This window comes from Heterostelium album (assembly GCF_000004825.1).
Source record: "Heterostelium album PN500 unplaced genomic scaffold PPL_scaffold3, whole genome shotgun sequence".
Lineage (NCBI taxonomy): Eukaryota > Evosea > Eumycetozoa > Acytosteliales > Acytosteliaceae > Heterostelium > Heterostelium album.
This window is the reverse complement of record NW_008805065.1, coordinates 1,177,553-1,198,951: the sequence shown is the minus strand read 5'-3', so window position 1 is coordinate 1,198,951 and position 21,399 is coordinate 1,177,553. Positions and strand designations below refer to the sequence as shown.

Sequence of the window (21,399 nt, the reverse complement as noted above, 5' to 3'; positions counted from 1 at the left end):
TATATCAATATTGGAAATTGTTATTACATATGCACCAATTATAAAAAGATATACATATCTGTATAGACAATTTGATGATGTGGTGGTGTGGATTTTGGTCAAGATTGTTTTGATTGGTTACTGATGGTGTGGTATTGTGGGAGCGAAACTATTGATGCTGAAGGTACCACTATGTATTGATTTAATAGGATGTTTCCGAATCATCTAACTATCAAAATTCACTATCCTAAATGTAACACTACTCTATTACTTTATATGTTGTGATGATGAAGTGATGAAGTGATGATGTTCGCCAATAGAATGTATGACTATGCTTAATATAATTACCACTCCACACCACCACCACTAATTGCCAGAGCAAACAAATATAAATCTTTCACAATGGTGTTCTACCTTCACAAATGGCTGTCACTCTAATCGACATTAAAAATTTATGATATATATTATATTGGCCTTACGTAGAGTAGTAGGTAGTAGGTAGTACGACTAAATACAATTTGATTGCCGTTGATAGTGTGAATAAGCAGTACTGTTGATATTTATAGTAATCACATTATTATGACAAAATTTGAGAATTGCTTATTGCTATTTAAATAACAATAACAATGTTGTTATTGTGAATAAAAAATATATTTGTTTTGGCGGGTGAGTTATTGATCACTGATTGAACACTGAATGGTGTTTGTTATTCAGGCAAAATATATATATTAAAAATTTTAATTTTAATATAAATATTTTTTTTTTTATAAAAATATAAAATCGATTTTATTGATTAGGTGTGGTATTTACTAATTAAGTTATAAATAGGTTGATTGGATGAATTGATTTTGAAGATGAAAAAAATAAATAAAAATAAAAATGATGAACAACAGTTAAATAGATTTCCCTCTTTCTCTTTATAACTAATTTTTTTTATTTATTTTTTTTGATCATTTTTTTTTGATATTTGTTGGTTGTGGGGTGAAAGTTTTGATTTAATAAAAATAGAAATTGAGATGGCTTCACTTAAACACAAAAAAAAATTAAACTTTTTTTGAGATTTTACTTGTTGACAGGTTAAAAATTAACAATAACAGTTTTTATTTTAACAATGGGTCAAACATATTATTATTATTAAACAATTGTGTGTGTGAAAATGTTTTGAATCAAATAATCTAAATTTGCAATGAATATTACTCATAGAGATTAATTTAATGTCATTTCCCAGTTTAAAATATACTAATCTACTTTTCCAAATAAATGGTTTCTACCTTCCAATTTTACACTACTCGGTTTTTTTTTTATATTCCTCTAATAAAGATTTAGCAATTGGAAATATATCGCACAATCATTATTTATAATTATAAATAGATTAATAAATAGGATGTTGTAAATACTTTTTTTTTTGTTTTACTCTAGAGTTAATGGAGAATCTGGTTGATCAGTTTGCTACGTCCACACTAATAATCTACTGAATTTTAGTCACCTAATTAAAAGAGACTTTTATTTTTTTGTTTTTTTTATAAAATATTCTATATTCATAAACTTTGTTGATTTTGTTAAACTAATGTTGATTGATTTGGAAATAAGTAAAAGAATAGAAAATTGTTTGTTTAAAGGATGAAATGAATATAGATTTAAATAAATAAATTTATTATTAGTTGTTGGTAATGTGATTGAAAGTGGGCGTGTTTTCTTGCAAACTGTTAGTTTGTGATTGATTGTGAGGAGTCGGTGAAAATGTGGTGCAAGGTTGATTTATAAAAAACAAAAATCAAAAAAAAAAACAAAAAGACCATTCTTCTGATATTCAGAATTAGAGCGGGTTAAATTTTAAAAAATTAAATAAAAATAAATGGGGTGATGAGTGTTTTCAGATTTTTTTTTTTTTTTTTTGCAAACACTGTTTTTTTCCCTTTTTTTTTTTTTTTTTTTTTTTTTTGACGGTAAAGTAAAATGTCGGTTGATTGATCCATCAAAAAATCTCTTTGAATAAGCAAAATGGAATGCATTGCTTGTTGCAAAATGGAAAGAAAAACAAAGAAGTGTAACTATACCGTGTCCACATAGGTTTGGTTTTTTTTTTTCATCAAAAATTGGTTCAATTAACCATTAAGGTTTTGAAAATACATATCTTTTTTTTAAAAGGGGCGTTTTTAATCTTTTAAAAAAAAAAGATATTAGAAAAGCAATTTCTTCCAATATATTTACCTTTTTAAAAAAAAAAAAATAAGATATAGCTTTTATACAGGAATTACATTTTATTTGAATAGAGATGATAGTTTGTTCAAAATCATAAATATATATAGCATATAGAGGTAAAGAAATATAACAAAATACATAGGTTGTGTGAATTTAATCTTTGATTGTTGGTGAACTTAAGATCTTCTTTTGTAAGAAATTAAAAACAATCTTTCAAACAAAAAAAAAAATACAAAATTAAATAGTTCCACTTTGTAAGTTAGACCGAAAATATATATGAATATAGTGCTTTGGTATAGAAAAGTAACTCCAACCTCATTGATTATCTTGGACAGTGGACAAAGGTAGATGCAATCCTCCAATACCTTTACCGTATCATCATAAACACACTACCTCTAGAAAAAGGCAATTGGCTTTAACAGTCTCTTACTCATTAGAAACAAAAAACACACTGTATAACTACCTCTATCATTTAGGTGACTAAAAAAAGCAATTATAAAAACAGTAGAAAGTATGTGTTTTTTTTTTGTTTTTTTTTTCTATCCAAAAAAGTTTATTGCCTTGCCAAGATATTGTAGTACTTTTTTCACTCCACAGAAATGAATGACATCTGTACCTTCACAACAACTGTTGCATTTCACCAATAATCTGTTGGGAACCCAGTACTTTTCAAAAGACCACCAATTGCTTTGTTTTTTTTTTTGTTTTTTGATTTTTAACATTTGAAAAAGTTTCTATTTGAGGAATTCTTGTTTAATAAAGTTATTAATAATTTATATAGTACATCATGCCAACGACAATCAATTTCAAAAATTGTTTTAAAAAGAAAAACAAAAAAATAAATAAAAAAAATAAGCCAACGCTTTTCGTGGATTTATATCTGGTAATGGTCCAATTAGATTAGTTTTTTTCTAATTATCTAAAGATATTAAGGTGGGAATATGGTATTGGTCCAAAGATTTTCTAATACCTTTTATAGAATTTTTTTTAATTTTTATAAAAGTTTTTTTTAATTTAGAAAAAAATCAAATATATGATGATTTTAGAAAAAACAAATATAGAAAAAAAAAAAAAAAAATCTATTCAATAACTGATAGGTTACAAATACCAAATTCTTTTAAATGAATTAAATTGTTTAATATTTTTAATTTTACACGTGTAATTTTAAGATTTTTTTTGAAATATAAATTTCAAGGAGAAAAATAATTGTAAATTTAGAAGTTTAATCAATTGTCTATTTTAAAATTCAATATAAAGAATTGTATTCGAAATATGTAAATGTTTTTCAATGATAGTGGTTGTGGCTGTTTTTCACAATTTTTCTGTCATTCAAAAAATAGTTTCATATCTAATTCCTTGTTGTTGAAAGAATGTTTTATTGGTTTTAACGATCAATTTATGATAATTATTAAATATTATTTATTTGAGAATGAATTTTTATAAAAAAATAAATAAATAATAATTTTTCTTTATTGTTTTGGTTTCAATTCCTTTTTGTTATAATTAAAAGTCTGTTAAAAAATATTGTGTGTTTTTTGCTGAGTCAGTAAAAATATGTGTTCAGTTTCAACAATTTAATTAAAATTAAAATGATCTTCATTTTTTTTTCAATTTAAAATTTGATTAACTTTATTATTAATAGAGTAAAACAGATAAAAATAAATAGATCAAAAAGAAAAGAAAAGAAAAGAAAATGAACGATTTAGATTTAATTTGTCAAATTAAAGCGTTGGTCTTGTTAGATAGTAATGGAAAGAGAATACATAGTGCATTCTACGATCAGAATATAGAGGAGTTCAAAACTGAAAAGGATAGAAGAGCATTTGAATCAAAAGTACATGAAAAGAATAAAATTACAAATAGTATGTAAATGAGTATCACACTTATAATCATTGATTGGTATCTCTTTCAAATGGATATTTATTTATTAAATAATGTTGTTTGTTTATATCTATCAAATTATAATAATAATAATAATGATAATAATAATAATAATAATAGGTGAATTAGAAATTATCGATCAGTTTATTGTGGTCGGTGGTAAAACAGGAGAGTTGGAACTCTTCATTGTCGGATACAAGAATGTAAATGAATTGGTGTTGCTAGATGTCTTCAATGTACTCACGAGTCTGATGAGAAGAATCTGTGCCACCGAAGACTCATCGGTCATCACAAAGAAAGGTATTTTAGATAATTATTGGGTGCTAAGACTGTATCTAGATGAGATTATAAGTGATGGGTATGATATCATTAGTTCATTTGATCAAACAACTACTACATGTCGTTGACAACCAACTTACTAACCTATTACTACTATCGTATCATTAGTATCGTTTTTGAAGTTGATGAAGAAACTATTGTAGCAAGAACCCCACTGGCAGATCAAGGTGCTACCGACCTTAACAATGCAATCGAAATGGCAAAAGAGAGATTTTCATATTTCACAAAGGGAAGATAGACTATCTTTTATTTGTTTATTTAGATCAGTAGTGAATAGAAGATAAATATAGTGATGAGTCATTAAAGAAGACAACAGCAACAACAACAACAATAATAATAACTTAGAAGTAGTATTAATAATGTTTAATTAAGGCTATAAAACAAAGGTCTTATCTTAACTGTATATAAAAAACAAAACAATATAATTCAATACGATATTCTAGAATCTATATTTGACTTAGCATAACACCAAAACATGTCACATTCTTTTAACAAATCTATGTATTTATGATATGTCTCAAAATCTTGTTACTTGTTTTTTTTTATATGAAAAATGATAAAACTAATCAAGATTTGATATTCTATTTTATATTATTTTAATTAAATAATCATTTCACGATAATATTAATTGTCTTAAAGTCTATTATTATTCACAATTAATTGTTTTACAATCTTGAATAAAAAAACCATATGGTGTTGTGGTGTGGGGTGTCAAAGGAACTAACAAAATAACCATATTTGGCAAAATAAAAAAATTATCAGATTTTCAACATTATGAGTTACTACATTCTCAACACTATTGTAAATTCAAAATAATAGTTATTTTATTTGAATATATAATAAAATTATTTTAAAACAAAGAAAGATATTTTATTTTTTAATTTTTTAAAATAATAATAATAATTGTTTAACGTTTTAATTAATAATATAAAAAAAGATAATTTGGCTAAAAGATTTTAATATTTTGTAAATAGTAATAATAAATAAAATGGTATATAAATATTTAGTCTGTCTTGATGGTTCAGAAGTTAGCTACAGGGCATACAGTTGGTAAGTAAAATTTATGATAAAAAAAAACCATATAAATGGATATCCACTCTTACAACATCTGATATCAAAAACGATTTGTTTCATAATAAAAGGGCTCACTCTCAAGCTATGGCAGATGAGCTTAGAAATACCCATATATATCTTTTGAATATAGTCGATAAAATGAAAATTGAAGTAACTACCCTACCTTATTATAACAAACCTTTAACAAAACTAACATATTGATTCTTATTCATAAAAAAACTTAGAAACTGGACCCATATTTAAGCGAGAGAAAAGAGATTAGTATCAAAGGTGTAGAGGAATTCGTTAAGGATTTAGAAGCATATAAAGTAGGTTAAAAACAAAACTTTATATTCTTAAAATTGTTTAAACTCACCCTAATTTACAAACTATATAAACGAAACATATATTCAGATTCCATTTGAAGCTATTGTATTGGAGACAACACATAATTTAAAACAAACAATATGTGAAGTTGCAGAGAAGAACAATGTCGATATGATTATTATTGGTCATGATGATGAACACAAAAGAAGACTTCACAGAATCTTTGATGGTCATTCCGATGTTTATGAATATGTAATAAAGTAAGTAAGAAAATAAATTGTAAAACAAAAAATAAACTAATCAACAAAATATATATATATATTCTATTACCTTAATATAATCTATAGACACTCACAATGCGCTGTTTTAGTTTTTAAATAAATAAATAAATAATACACTTACTTACAATCATAATACCATACCGTAAAATCAATCATTTTAATATAATATATACATATATTATATATTTATACTTTACACTTTTTTTTTTTTTTTTTTTTTTAATTTTATACTTTATACCAACCTGATTTATTTATTTCCAAAAGACCAAAAAAAATATAATAATAATAATAATAATCGTATGAATAGATTAAAAAGAAAGAAATATCATAGATTAGGTATTTTGAAAAAAGAGTTTACAAAACTACTATAGTTATAGTTTTTGTTTTAAGAGTTGTTACCTGGGATCTGCTTTGATTGGTTGATTTTTAATTTTGAATATGATTATTATATAAATAATAATAATATAGTAAATAGCAATAATAATCACATTAATAACTTATACTTAATTGTCTTATACCTACAAAGTTTACCTTTTCACAACAAAGGATCTTTTTGGGTAGTTTGTTAAAATAATAATAATGACACCTTACCTTAATGTTTAGTTTGTTTGTTTGTTTGTTTGTTGTCCTCATACCTTAGAAAATGATGTTGATGTAGTGCGACAAAAATTGGTTGTTTTATGATTAAATACAGTTGTTTGTTTGTTTGGTTTGTTTGTTTGTTGTAATGGAATGGGGAACACTCACCAGTTGGTTACGTACCTCTACTTGACTATTGAATATTGCAATTACTTATTATACTATTGTTGTTGTTGTTGTTGTTGTTGTTGCTATTATTTTGATTTAGCTTAATAATCTCTATCTCTTTCTCTTTCACGACCAACACCAACCATATTTCCATTACCACCACCGTTGCTCATAACCATTCCACCACCACCTTGACCCATATTCATTGGCATGCCACCACCACCACCACCGTTGCTCATATCGTCACGTCTTCTGTGATCTCTATCATCACGCGATGATCTACCGCTACCATCTCTATCGTCTCTTCTGTCGTCTCTACGATCACGATGACTTTCACCGCCACGATAACGATCTTCTCTATTGTCTCTGTCACCACCACCGCCACCAGAACGGTAGTTGTCACCACCGCCACCGGTAGAACCTCTATGTCTATCTCTATCACCACCTCTATCTCTATCTCTATCTCTGTCTCTGTCTCTGTCTCTATCATCACGTCGGCTGTCTCCACGACGGTCGTCGCCACCACCACGTCTATCGTCACCACCGCCACGTCTATCATCTCCACCACGACGGTCATCACGTCTACCACCGCCATTGTCGTCACGTCTACCACCGCTTTCGTATCCTCTTGGACGGTCATATGGTTTTCTATCTCTGTAGCCACTACCGCCACTATTGTTTCTATCGGGTCCGCCACTTGATCCGCCACGCTGTCTCTGGTTCAGTTTCTCCTGCTCCTCTCTACGCTTCTCAGCCTCTCTCTGTTCGGACATCTCTCTACCCGAGAAAGTCTGGTTGACGTCGGCACCACCGGCTCTAGTATTTCCAAGTCCACCACCATACTTTCTTGGTTTCCAATTCTTTATGACTCTACCTCTTTCTATATCAACCAAAACTCTTCTATCATCTATCTTTTGACCATCTGCTTGTTTATATGCGACTATTATTATTATTATTATTATAAAATATACATTAGTCATTCAGTGTTAAATTCCAAACATAATAATAATAATAATAGTAGTAGGTAGTAACATTACTTTTCATATCTCTTTCTTTTTCAAATTCTATAAATGCATAACCTTTTGGTTTGCCAGTGACTTGATCGGTGACCAATCTTATCTTTTTAATGGGACCATATTGTGAAAACTCATTCTTTAATTTTGACTCTGATGTCTTATAACTGATTCTACTGACAAACAGTGTTTTATAGGGATCACCTGTTGATTTTGTATTTGAATGTGGGTCCCCTAATTAAAAAAAAAATAAAAAATTTTAGAATATTAATAAATAAAAATAAATTAGTAACAAATAATTGATAATTGATAATTATAATAATGATAGTTCATACATTGTTTTAATGATTTCAAATTCTTTTCTGTATTTTGTTGTACTTTCTGTTCGATCTTTCTCTGTTTGATTTGATCACGTGATTCTATTTTGGTTGCGGGTGGAGGTGGTGGATCCGCACTGAATGAACTCTTGAATGCTGCGAGACCAGAGTAGTTCGGTAGCTGTGGTTTTGGTATAGGTGCTATATATTCAAGAGGTGGACGTGCCACAAACATCAACAATAGATTAGGTGGTAAGAATGATGCCATTTCTTATTTCTCTTTATCTCTTTATTTTTCTCTTATCTTCAATCTCTTCTTTCTCAACTATTATCTTCTTCTCTAATTATTTTATTTTTTGTTACTAGTATTGCGATATCTTGATATTTAATGAATTTATAAATAGTAATAATTGAAAATTAAAGTAATTAGCTATTAATAATATTATTATTAATAACAATTACAATCGAAAGTGATTATTTTTTTTTTTCAAAAAAACAAAAGAAAAAATAAAAATTGCAAAAATTAAAAGACAAGTTTTTTTTTTTTTTTTTTTGTATTGTTGAAAAAATCAAAGACAAGTAAATGCTGTTATAATTGTTCTTGAACTTGTTTAATTTAAATATAAAATTACCTAAATAAGTCATTTTGGTTTGAGATTCAAGATTTAGGTTTATTTATTGATATCAATAAGAATTGGAAAATGATAAAAAATAAAAATCCTTAGATTTCATTGTTCTTGTTCTTTTGATATAACAATCATTTTGAACTAGTTTTAGATATTATTAATAATGATCGATCATTATATTTATATATAGTAAGTTTATTAATAATAATTGATTTATTATTTTTATTTTATTTATTTTTTTAGATTAACTTGGGTGGTGTGGCGCCTTTTTTTAAAAATTTTTTTTTTAAAAAGATCATTAACTAATATGATAAATTTATTATTAAATAATAGATAGATGAATATATATTTAAAACATAGGTTATAGATAAATAAATAGATAGATAGATAGTTGAAGTTATATTGTATCAAAATGGATTCAAAAAATAATAATGAAAAACAACAAAATGATGATATTACAATGTCAGTGGAACAGGCTGATAGTAATAATAACAACAACAATAGCAACGAGGACAGTTTCGTCAGTGTCAGTAGCAGTCAAGATTCAACAACAGATTTACTGACGGGATTCAAGAGAGAACAAGAATTCTTTTCATGGCATCCATTGGCATTCATCGACGACGTGAACGAAGCTGTATTTGAAATCACTGCAATAGATGCCGCCGACTACATCGAACATTGTCTACAAACACATCTCTCACCCGATCCACAAACACTTGAAAAAATATCACAGGTAAATTTATTATTGCATTTCTTTGTTGTTAATAATTATAATTTATCATCACGGAACTAATTAACTAAAATCAATTAAGGGTGCAAATAAAGCATGGAATATCTTGGATGAAAGTTTCAAAAAGAATTTAGATAAATTCGAATTGTTCCTGTTGAGCAATGTTTTTAAGATACCAGATGATTTGGTGTTGCCCAATGAACAATTCCTCCAAAATAGCAATCAACTCTCACAATCTGTAAATCAATCACCTTCCAACTCCAACAACAACAACAACAACAATAGAAATATAGATCATCATCAAATAGATAAACAAATCGATGATTTAAAGTTAAAAATAGCAAAAGTAAGGACTATCATTTAGAAGCTAAATTAGATTTAAAAGACAACAATACCAAAATATTAATTTATCAATCATTTTTAAGATTCAGCATGATAGCAATGAAAAGAGAAAAAAGAATAAACTTTTAGAGTCAGAGATAGAATTGTTGAAATCATGGGATAGTATTTTAAATGTTTCACAAACAACTATTGGTATGTCCATGTTTTATTAAAATTATATTATTTTTAACAATTTATACTTATATGTTTCTGGGAAAAAAAAACCAAAAATAGAAAAAGAAATTATACCTACATTTAATAATATCAACCACAAGAGAAGAGATTTAAGTTATAGTTTTAATTTGATAAAGAAACGATTGGCAGAAAACAATATAAATATTGAAAGTTCAACAACTTCAGCAACATCATCATCATCATTGCCATCATCAACATCACCTACATCACTGGAATCCAATATTAATAATTTAACACTCAATGAATTCATAAGAGACAAACCGGACGTAGAGCGAAATACCAAGGAAATGTCAGCCATCCAAAATCATTTGTAAATTACACTGTTAAAAAATCACAATCAAGCAAAGTGATGATCATCAAAATAAAACCAAATAAATTAAAAATTCATTTATTTAAATTGCTCACACAAATATATGTTCACACACAAAATTTTTTTTTGTAAAAAAAGTCAAAAACAAAAAAAAAAACAAACACACCAAAAAAAAAAAAAAAAAAGCTTTTTTGATAATCAGATTAAAAAAAAAACACTTCATACATTAATAGAACAACAACAAGTAGTCATAAAAATTATAACAAATAGTAATAATAATAGATCATCAGAACACTCATCAATCAAGATCTAACTACAGAAACCAAGTAAAACGAGCAAAGAAAATAAAAAATATAGATATATTTCAAAGTTCTCAATAAATATATATTTAGCTTATTTCTTAGCAAAGCTTTGCGAAATCAGATTCACAGTAAAACAAACCATCTGTATTAAACACATCACCATCTTCATCATCATCACCAACCTTTCAAATTTTATTTCATTCTAACTGTATAGATATTTAGTTATTATTGTAAGTAAAGTTAAAATTTAAATGTGAACTACTACTACTCATATAATGTGTAAACTAAAACTTCAATCTTTAATTTAAAAAAAATAAAAAAAAATAAAAAAAAAAAACAATAACATAAACAAATAATAATATAACTATATTAATTAATTATTATAATAACAACATAACAATAACAATAATAATAATATTCACATAAAATAAAAATAAAAAAATAACAAAATAACAAAATAAAATAAAATAAAATGATCATGATAATAATGTCAACTTAATAATAATAATAATAAAATATAATTATACAAACAAACATTAATAGATTTGAGTAATAATCAAATTAATAATAACAGAAACCCAAATAATCAAAAATATCAGCCATAATCACATATAGTAATCATAAAGCTATGGTTACCCTAGCCACAGATGAGATTAGAGAAGTATGGGCACACAATCTCGAAGAGGAGATGGCCATCATCAGAGATCTCATCGAAGATTACAATTATATAGCAATGGTTGGTTATCACTCACCTTTAACTTTTAAACTATAACTATAACTATTTCTATTCATATGACAAATGAAACCGAAAAAGCATTGAATACAAAAAATAATTGTAATAGCTAGCTAGATTAGATAGAGTGGTATATTGTATATAGCTGATTAAGTTAAGAAAAGAAAAGAAAAGATAGGATAGGATATGATATGATAGATTTATTGAATTGGTTTTAAGGGTCGATGAATAGAAAGATAGGATAGATAGATTAGTTTAATTGAAACAGGGGAAAAGGTCGACATGTCACTAATATTTGGTTTATGAAAATGATAACAGGATACAGAGTTTCCTGGTATAGTTACGAGACCAGTTGGATCATATAGAACATCATCAGACTATCACTATCAGACATTGCGTTTGAATGTAGACCTGCTGAAGATCATCCAATTGGGTCTGACTTTTGCTGACTCTGAGGGTAATCTAGCTAATCATACCTGTACATGGCAATTCAATTTCAAATTTAATTTAAAGTTTGTATCAATATCATATCGTCATTAGATTAGATTCAATTCAATTCAATTCAATTCAATTCAAATCAAATCGCAAAACAATCATTGACCAACTGTATATTTTTTTTAGTGAGGATATGTATGCACAGGATTCAATTGATTTGCTATCAAGGAGTGGTATAGAATTTAAAAAGAATGAAGAGAATGGTATAGATGTATTGGATTTCGGTGAATTGCTGATGTCCTCCGGTATTGTTTTAAATGATAAGATAAAGTGGATATCTTTTCACAGTGGGTAATGTATCAATCAAAACAACAACAACAACAACAAAAACAAAGATTATAAAACAAATTAAAGTTTAAACTAACCACTTTATATTTTTAGGTATGATTTTGGTTATTTAATAAAGCTATTGACCTGTACAGCATTACCAGTGGAAGAACCAGACTTTTTTGATTTGGTCAGAACTTATTTCCCATGTATTTATGATATAAAGTATCTGATGAAGAGTTGTAAGAATTTGAAAGGTGGACTTAGTGAGTTGGCAGAGGATTTAGATGTATGTAATTAATTGCATTTTGTAAATGTTTTTTTTTATTATAATATTATTGTTAACTAATTGATGTTTTTATTGCACGCAATCTGTTGTAGATTAAAAGAATTGGACCACAACATCAGGCAGGTAGTGATTCACTTTTGACTTGCACGACCTTCTTCAAGATGAGAAAGATGTACTTTGAGAATCAAATCGATGATTCAAAGTATCAGGGTATACTCTACGGTCTGACATCGTCGTTCACCCAGGATAATAGTAGTAGCAACAGTAGTAGTAGTAATAGTTCCAGTAACACCACCACCACCACCACCACCAACAACAGCAGCGGCACCGGTACCAGCAACAGCACCAACAGCACTCCCAATAGCTCACACCAATCCATTTCCAATTATTCGCTTTTACAGAATATAACTCAATCCATTTCACCATTGTCATCATCAGCGTCATCTACAACAACCACCACCAACAACAACACAACAAATGCAATGAACGGTCATGTAATATCATCATAATAACAACAATGATCAATCAATCAATCATATCAATCAAACCAAACAAACAAATCAATCATTCTCTACTTTTTCTTTTCACTTCAAATAACTTCAAAACAAACAATCCACAGCCAAATCAAATCAAATCACATAAAACCAAAACACCGAATAAGATTAGATCTATGAAATGAAAAAAGAAAGAAAGAAAGAAAGTGATTCTCAGTGTAACCAACCCAGCAACAAACAAACAAACAAACAAACAAACAAACAACAAAACTAAATCAAACATCTATTACCACTACAAATCTTTAGAAATAAAAAAGTGCAAAAAAAAAATATTTATAAAATTAAATAAGTACTGATCAAATCAGATCATCAAATAGTTATATTATTCATGATCTGTTTGTTATCACACAACCAAATTTAGCGTAACGTTGTAAAAAATGGATATGAAAAAAAAAAAATACAAAAAAAAAAATAGAAAAAAAAAATTTTAGTTGGCATCCTCACTAAACTTCATTTTCAGTGTTTTTTCATCAATAGATATATTACATACCGAATTATGTATGTATTTTATATTAAACAGATCATCACTGTTTACTGCTTGCTTAGTAAAATAGAACAATAGAATAATTACTAGTAGAATCATCTTAAAATAAGATCATACAAATGGAAAAAATAAAACAGTAGAATAGTGATTTTTTTTTTAAAGAGCCACTACAAATAGCTTTAATCAAAAAGGAACGGATTGTAGCATGCATTATTATAAGATCATAATAATGATTTTGGTTGTTAGGAATCGAATAAACAATGATCATTAATGAAGATCACCTGATTATATATATCAATCAAAACACACCCACACACATTCAAATCAAATTTTACAGATAACAAACAATAATTTATTTTTTTTATAAATTTTCATAGAAATCAGTGACAAATCATGATAATGAATCTCAGTCAACAGTAACAGTAACAGTAACAGTAGTACTAGTTATATAAATAATAGATTAATAATAAATATAAAAAAATAAAGCGGCAGAAAACAAATATTTAAAATATATTTACACACATCTTTTAAATATACTAATAAATACTACTTGTTGTTGTTATTAATAAATAGATAAGATAAATAATGGAAGGAGTTGAAACCCAAACCGCTCAATACAACCCAAGATTCCCAAATCAAAACCAAACCAAGCACTGTTGGGTCAGCTATGTTGATTACCACGGTTGTGTTAAGCATTACGATGGTGACGAATCAAAATGTCAAACTTTCTACCAAGCTATGACCTCCCTTTGCCCAACTAAATGGGTAAGATCCAACAATTATTATTTTTAAATCATCACAATCGACTCCTTACTAATCTAATTACAAATGATTATTATTATAATCGTCACAGATTTCAGAGTGGGACGAACAAAAGTCTGCTGGTATTTTCCCAACAAACAGATTCTAAACTTTTAAGCAAATATCACAGTTTTTCGTAAATACAATACACATTACAATATAGAATAGTAGTAATTATAATAATATTATACCTATGAATTAATAAATACTTATAAAATAATAACACAAATTACAAGGTATTTCCTCTCCTTTTTCAAGATGAATATTTTGAATATTGAATATTTGGAGTTAGCTATAATTATCTATCGGTTGGTTTATTATTTCGAAATTATTGATAATGCTATTATCTCTGTATATTAATATAATATCCATGTCTGTACCAGGCCGAGATCTTGCATATTCGAAATCATTTAATGTTATTTTACAATAATCTTTGAAAAAAAAAAAAAAAAAGAATAATTAATTAGTTGTTCTTTATTGTTTTATGATAATTATTATTAACTTTGTTGTCGTAGTTATTATTACTTACCTTGATTTAATGAAGGATCTATGAATAATAATTCATTTGATAGTTGATCGTAACCAGCAATCACAATGAAATGTCCATTGAAATTTCTGTTTTGATTTTCTTCTTGTTGTCTTTTGAATTGTTTTTGTAGGTTATTATCTGTGTATTTTGTCTTTTTATTATTATCGTTTTTGTTGTTGATATTATTGTCATTGTTGTTGTTGTTGTTGTTACTGCTGCTGCTACTATTGATACCATTTATTGTTCTACACCTACTACAATGTAAAAAGTTAGAGTCTACCAATACGATTGCAGGTAACTGTTTCTTGATGTGCTTGATGAGTTCGTTGATTGCCAAACCGCCAAAGAATAGATGTGGTGGTTGACGTTCTTTAGAGAGGTTAAAAAGATCGAGTATCCTATTTTCATCGGAGTCCCAATTGTCTACATAAAAAGGTTTATGCTTGTGTGTTTCATTCATTCCGATCGATGTTGTAAAGTAGCAGTGTCTAATACCAATGGTATAGAGTGCCTCTGACAAGTCTATCGACCAAATCGACTTGGTTTTAATAATGTTTCTAATTGATACAATAGTATCTATGCTATTCTCATCGTCTTCTTGTAAATCTGGTACCATATCATTATCATTATTATTATTATTGTTATTATTATTCTCTGTATCAATATCAACAGCGGTAGCAGTGGTAGTCAGTAGTTCTACTTCCGAAGAGTTTGAAGTTGATTGATGTTGCCACCAACTATAGTTATTAAAGTAAAGTTAAAAGTAGAGTATATATATATAAAAGTTAATTTAATTTAAAGTTATATATCAAAAGAGTAAGTATTATTGTACATACTCTAATATTATATCTAAACACGCCAACCCACAATCCCATTCGAATTTCTGTTGAATATGTTTTATATTATCTAATTTAATGGTTGTAGTGGTGGCATTCTCTTCATTTTTTATGTTATCAACAATATTAATATTTCTATTAATTAAATAATCATTATCGATAACGATATCATCTTCAGCTGCTATTATATCCTTATTAATTAGATTCATAAATTAATTGTAAATGTATAAAAAAAGTTTTAAAAAAAAAAAGAGCAAAGATTTAAAACTATGTTAAAGAACCACATCTCATGTTGAAAACCACATTAATTCATTAATTAATTTTATTTTTTTCAAAGTTTAAAAGATTTTTATAGTTTTTAGATATCTTTTAAAAATAATTAATTTAATAATAGAAATATTTAATTTTTTGATATCTTTTTAATTAAAATTATTTATAATAAAACAAACAAGAGTTATCTTTAATTAAAGTAAAACTAAAAGACATTAATCTCACTTTGAACATCAAGAATTAAATTTCTTTAACTTTTTCTAAGAGAAATTTCAAAACTATTTTACAACTTTAATGATATTTCAAGATATTTGGAATCTTAAATAAAATAATAATTATGTTATAGTGTTGATTCTCATTTAATTGAGAAGTTCAATGATCATACCAATTGCTATATATGAATAGAAGATTTTTATAAAAGTAATGGGCAAAAGAATCTAAATTGGTGTTCCATTTGCTAACCAGGTTTTTATTTTCCAGATATTTGGAATTTATAGGAGATCATGATTGTTTTTTTATTTTGTAGGTGTATGGTATCGTCATCAATCCATCAATCTTAGGAGCTAAATGAGAAACAAAAGAGAGAATACATCATTCTATTTACTCTTAACTAGATCTATAAACCTTTTCTCTTGATATTTCCGTTCAGTCTTTAAAGAAAAATCGACATTAATTTTAAATAAAGTTGGGGGTCGATCCTCTATGTTTGATGTGATTTTTGTGGTGATGGAATAAAAAAAATTGTAAAATAAATGTCAAGAGGGCGGTTTTTTTTTTTTTGATTTTTGAATGTCATTATTCGTGGAACGCAATGGTTTTTCTTACAAAAATGGAATAAAAAAAAAAATCATAATTTTTTAGAAATTAAATAATTTTTAGTTTTGATCTCAATTGATATCAAAACAAATTTGACCAAAATAAATAATCATTGCCGTCTGTCATTTTTTTTAATTCATTCTGTTTTTTTTATTATTTTTTTTATTATATTATTTATCAAATTTTGATACCATAGATAATAGATATTTGTTTTTCATTCGCTTTTAAAGTTTTCAAGTCAAAATTTTGATAAAAAAAAAAAAAAAAAAAACTTTCTTACTAAAGAGTCGTTCAATCAGATATTTTTAAGGTTATAAAAAAACAGATATTATTGAAAATATCTGTTTAAATAGTTTTTTTTTTTTTTATTCTACACTTTTCTATTTGTTTACAAAATATCTAGTTTAATTATTAATATTATGTTCTGTTTTTGTTCCAATCTCACCAATTAGACACACGCTCGGCAACATCCCCATCTTTGAAATCCCAAAGGTGTATGTGAAAGTATCTACAACCAACCATCTTATCTTATAAAATATCCATCAAAACAATCCAAACATTTTATATTTCAAAAATGATTATTACTGTTAATAGTAATAATCGTTGTAGTACAAAATCTCAAAATTATGTATATATTCTATTTATTTCAATTTTATTATTAGTTTCAAGTTGCTCTGTTGAAGCGACTTTCAATGAAACCGAATGTAAGTACCTTTTCTCGATAGGCAAAGTTGAAACAATATTGAAATAAAAAATAAAATTCAATCCAAAATCAATCAATTTTAGATCAACTCTTACTTAATTTAAGAACTATGTTTCATCTGGAAACTATTTATCCAGAAGATCAACCAGGTCCACAAACTATCAATTTCTGTGATGTCACAAAGCCTAACTTTCTGTGTACCCAATCACAAAATAATATTGCTGGAGTGTAAAAATCAATATTCAACAATTTTCTCTCTGATCAAACATTTTTTAATCAAGTTGTTTTTTATTTATTCATTTATTTTTAATAGAACTCTCCAAGGTGATGGAACACAACAAGTAACTGCAGAAATGTTTAATTTTACAATATCTTCACAAATGTAAGAATACCATTTTCATTGAGTTGATAAATAAATTGATATTAACCAATTCAAAAAATAAATAAAATAGTGTTTTATCAAATATGGATACAAGTGGAGACCAATTTTTTATTTATAAATTACCTTCAAGTGCCAGTAAACTGTAAATATACTTTTTTTATTATTTATTAATTTATAAATTTATTAATTTTTTTTTAAAGATCATGTGACCATTGTAATATTCAAACCCTCGAAACTACAACTCTTCATTTCAGAGGAGTCAGAACTTTGTAAGTTTAACATTTAAATCAAATATATGATTATTTTTAAAGAATTAACATTATATACATATATTTCAATACAAGATCAATTTTAAACAATCCAATTTCAGGAAAAATTTATACTTCTTCAGTGGGATCAGTTTCCGATTTGTAAGTTTCTATTCTATTTTTATTTAATTTTTATATTTTAATCCTTACATTTTCTTCTTATTATTATTATTATTATTTTTATAAAATAGGGATTATCGAGCATTTGATACATCTTTTATTAGAGAATTATATTGGGTGCTAAATATGGGAATAAACAATGTATTACCATTATCTATAAAGGGTTACATATCAGGTTTACCAGATGGAACCACCCTTACAACAACAAATTTTTACTCACTGTATATATTCAATATTGTAAAATTTTATAAAGATATTCTTTACTAATACCAGTTTTTTTTTTAAAGAAATTTTCAATTGGGTTTAAATTTCAATCAGTCCAGTTTTGAAAATTTAAGAACTATATCTACTATAGCTACTCTGATTTTAAATGATACCAAAGTTCAACCAAATGTTCAAATAGATTTTCCATTTGCCGATGTACACCCAACCATTAATACAATGTATGTGCATGAAATGTGAAATAACTCAATTAATATTTTAAAATACTAATAATGAATACTTTTTTTTTCAGTCAACTTTATAATTTAGACCTAGTTGCACCAACTGCTTATTTTAATTTATCGACAATGAAAAGTCTAATGCAATTGTAACTATTATCATTTTTAAAAAAAAAATTATTTGGAATTTATATATAAAATAACAATTCCCGCAACAGTGTTCTTACTAAAACTATTTATTTCTAGTACTATTTCCAACTCTCCAAATTACAACATCAATGGTGAAATTCCATTTTCAGCTTTTGGTCAATCTCTAACTTATATGTAAGTAATAAATTATTTTAATATAAACCAAAAAAGTTTGTTTTAACTTACTTCTATTCAAATAGTATACTTTCTGGTATAGGTATCACAAAGCCTCTTTCACCAAATGTTCCAATATCAAATACATTGAATATTTTTACACTTAGTAAAAATTTACTAGCTGGAACGCCACCAATTTATCCACAAGCAAATTTATTGGATTACAGTAATAATAAGTTTTCTGGTTTAATCCCAAAAGAATACTGTCACTACAATTTCAATCTATCATATAACCTGATGACCGGGGAGCTTCCAACATGTGTTACCTGCCATCTTTATAGCAAACTAGTCAAGAGCATGATTGTTGGAAATCAATTTTCAAACTATAGGGATAATTGGACACCAAGCCAATATCCACCTTGCAGTATGTTTTACTTATTATTAATTATTACATGTTTTTGTTATTTTAATAATAACTCCTATTATTATTATTAGCAACTATAAAAATACAAACAGCATTACTATATGATAAATCAACATTGACTATCTATGGTACAGATATTGGATGGGAAAATGCCTTTGCAACAAAATCACCAAAGACAACGATCATTAATGAAGTTCCTAATGAAAGATTAGGGTATGTATTGTAATTTTATAATATCTTTCAAGTTTTTTTTATTAACAAACATTTATTTTTCAATTTTAGAATGACTTATCTTTTTAATAGTGGACCTATTTGGAGTATGTTGTATGTAGATAGATATATAAATGTTAGTTTCCCATCTGCAAACAACATTAGTATTTCAGCACCTCTTACGCTTCAGGGTGCCCAGATTTCTAATATAAGTGTTTATACAGCTGGAAATTATGGAATTAGCTTTTTCATGTTGGGTAGAGGATTTGGTGATAATACTTCAAGAATCGCAATGGCACTAGGTCACTACCGATGTGAAGTTGAGCAAGCGCTCAGTGCAGCTGCAGGTTGTACTGTCTACGATGTAAACATTCCAGATGATACTTATATCTTTCAAATTACAATACTCACACCCGCCAATACTATTATAACTACCAACTATACATATATCTATAGAAGAAGTAAGTAAAAATTAATTAATTATCAATCAATTTCTAAATAATTAATAATAATTCATATTCACCTCACCAGACTATACATATCCTTTTATTAGTGCATCAACTACTTGTCCATCCAAAGGTGGAAATGTAACTATTTATGGGCTATATGGGTACGATTTTTTTAATAGCTCTGTTGTGATCGGTAATCTACCGTGTCATATTCAATTTTTGAATTTCTCACAGATTCTATGCACTTTGGAAGAGCAAGGTACGTTCGGACTGAAAGATGTGTTGGTAACAGTCAACTCTGTTGTCGCCAATGCATCTCGATCTTTTACTTACTCTGACGATCCTGAGAGAGTGAATTGTCACATTCCGGACTGTAATGGGCATGGTATTTGTAACTATGGATCGTGCCTCTGTGACCGTGGATGGACTGGAATGAATTGTGACCAACAGTATTCCGGACCGGTACTTGTCGTTCCCGGAACCAATAGTACCACCATCATCAAAGACAATGCGAAATTCGACTTCCAAGTGTACTCCGTTATAGAGAGAGACGGCTCGATGAACCAAGTCCGTGAAGTGCTTCTCAAAGACTTTGTCGCGTCCTCCCAGAACAACAAAACACAATGGACATACTCGACATCGTTTGAAACCGCTACCATTACTTATCAAGTCACCTACTTTAATCAACCGACCAATATTTCATTTGCCGGACTCGATCTCTTTATGGATCAGGATTCGGTGAAGTTGACCGCGTCGATCTCGTACTGGCGATTCTTGGGTCGGCTGAATACACTGCAACTGGTGATCAAGACCAGTGTTAAATTCGATGCCGAATGTGCCAGTACCAATATCAATGCTATCGGCAGTAATACACTCAACTATCTAACGATAGAGAAAAATGGCAAGACACTGCAGGGTCGTTTCATCGATAGGATGCTCTCTGACGGTCGTCCAACGTTTATCACCACGGAGATTGTCAAGCAAACCGAGAATGAAGTGTATGTCGGTATCAACTTGCCGTTCTGTTCGATCTGTGTGTTGGATCCAGATTTTTCAGTGTTGGTCAATCCCAACCCGTCGAACAAGTGTTCCGAAAGCGAAAGACTATGGGTATTGCCCGTTGCCATCGTCGTACCAATCACCTCGATTACAATAATCATCATTTTAGTTTTAATAATCAGAATGAAATTCTATATCAAATTTACAAAGAGTGGAATACTAATTGTAAAGAAAGCATCACAAGAAGATGATGATCCCAATTCCACATCAAAATTAGAAAGAATTAATGCCTAAAAAACAAATA

General features: G+C 27.7%; 6 protein-coding genes across 6 annotated transcripts; 4 read left to right on the top strand and 2 right to left on the bottom strand.

The window, feature by feature from the left end:
* Window positions 1-3,874: 3,874 nt before the first annotated feature.
* PPL_03051 (uncharacterized protein) lies at window positions 3,875-4,639 on the top strand (the record flags this gene model as incomplete). Its single annotated transcript, XM_020574023.1, has 3 exons — window positions 3,875-4,043; window positions 4,183-4,420; window positions 4,510-4,639. 3 exons carry the CDS (start codon window positions 3,875-3,877, stop codon window positions 4,637-4,639), a joined length of 537 nt encoding a protein of 178 aa, XP_020436095.1.
* Window positions 4,640-5,389: 750 nt separating this feature from the next.
* Window positions 5,390-6,162, top strand: PPL_03050 (universal stress protein; the record flags this gene model as incomplete). Its single annotated transcript, XM_020574022.1, has 5 exons — window positions 5,390-5,451; window positions 5,544-5,625; window positions 5,724-5,783; window positions 5,869-6,041; window positions 6,129-6,162. 5 exons carry the CDS (start codon window positions 5,390-5,392, stop codon window positions 6,160-6,162), a joined length of 411 nt encoding a protein of 136 aa, XP_020436094.1.
* Window positions 6,163-6,910: 748 nt separating this feature from the next.
* Window positions 6,911-8,407, bottom strand: snrp70 (U1 small nuclear ribonucleoprotein 70 kDa; the record flags this gene model as incomplete). The annotated part of the gene is made up of 3 exons (XM_020574021.1): window positions 6,911-7,749; window positions 7,847-8,056; window positions 8,158-8,407. 3 exons carry the CDS (start codon window positions 8,405-8,407, stop codon window positions 6,911-6,913), a joined length of 1,299 nt encoding a protein of 432 aa, XP_020436093.1.
* A 770-nt stretch (window positions 8,408-9,177) lies between these two features.
* Window positions 9,178-13,957, top strand: PPL_03048 (CAF1 family protein; the record flags this gene model as incomplete). The annotated part of the gene is made up of 12 exons (XM_020574020.1): window positions 9,178-9,498; window positions 9,578-9,841; window positions 9,927-10,029; window positions 10,111-10,381; window positions 10,739-10,827; window positions 11,283-11,419; window positions 11,735-11,928; window positions 12,038-12,202; window positions 12,293-12,467; window positions 12,560-12,961; window positions 13,499-13,519; window positions 13,883-13,957. The coding sequence occupies 12 exons, from the start codon at window positions 9,178-9,180 to the stop codon at window positions 13,955-13,957; spliced, it is 2,217 nt and encodes a 738-aa protein (XP_020436092.1).
* Window positions 13,958-14,623: 666 nt separating this feature from the next.
* On the bottom strand, window positions 14,624-15,880 carry PPL_03047 (uncharacterized protein; the record flags this gene model as incomplete). Its single annotated transcript, XM_020574019.1, has 4 exons — window positions 14,624-14,655; window positions 14,687-14,737; window positions 14,836-15,572; window positions 15,672-15,880. The coding sequence occupies 4 exons, from the start codon at window positions 15,878-15,880 to the stop codon at window positions 14,624-14,626; spliced, it is 1,029 nt and encodes a 342-aa protein (XP_020436091.1).
* A 1,451-nt stretch (window positions 15,881-17,331) lies between these two features.
* On the top strand, window positions 17,332-21,389 carry PPL_03046 (uncharacterized protein; the record flags this gene model as incomplete). The annotated part of the gene is made up of 15 exons (XM_020574018.1): window positions 17,332-17,465; window positions 17,774-17,842; window positions 17,913-17,984; window positions 18,043-18,111; window positions 18,187-18,252; window positions 18,342-18,491; window positions 18,558-18,713; window positions 18,785-18,859; window positions 18,957-19,034; window positions 19,100-19,437; window positions 19,509-19,650; window positions 19,741-20,112; window positions 20,201-20,234; window positions 20,907-21,094; window positions 21,278-21,389. 15 exons carry the CDS (start codon window positions 17,332-17,334, stop codon window positions 21,387-21,389), a joined length of 2,055 nt encoding a protein of 684 aa, XP_020436090.1.
* Window positions 21,390-21,399: the final 10 nt, after the last annotated feature.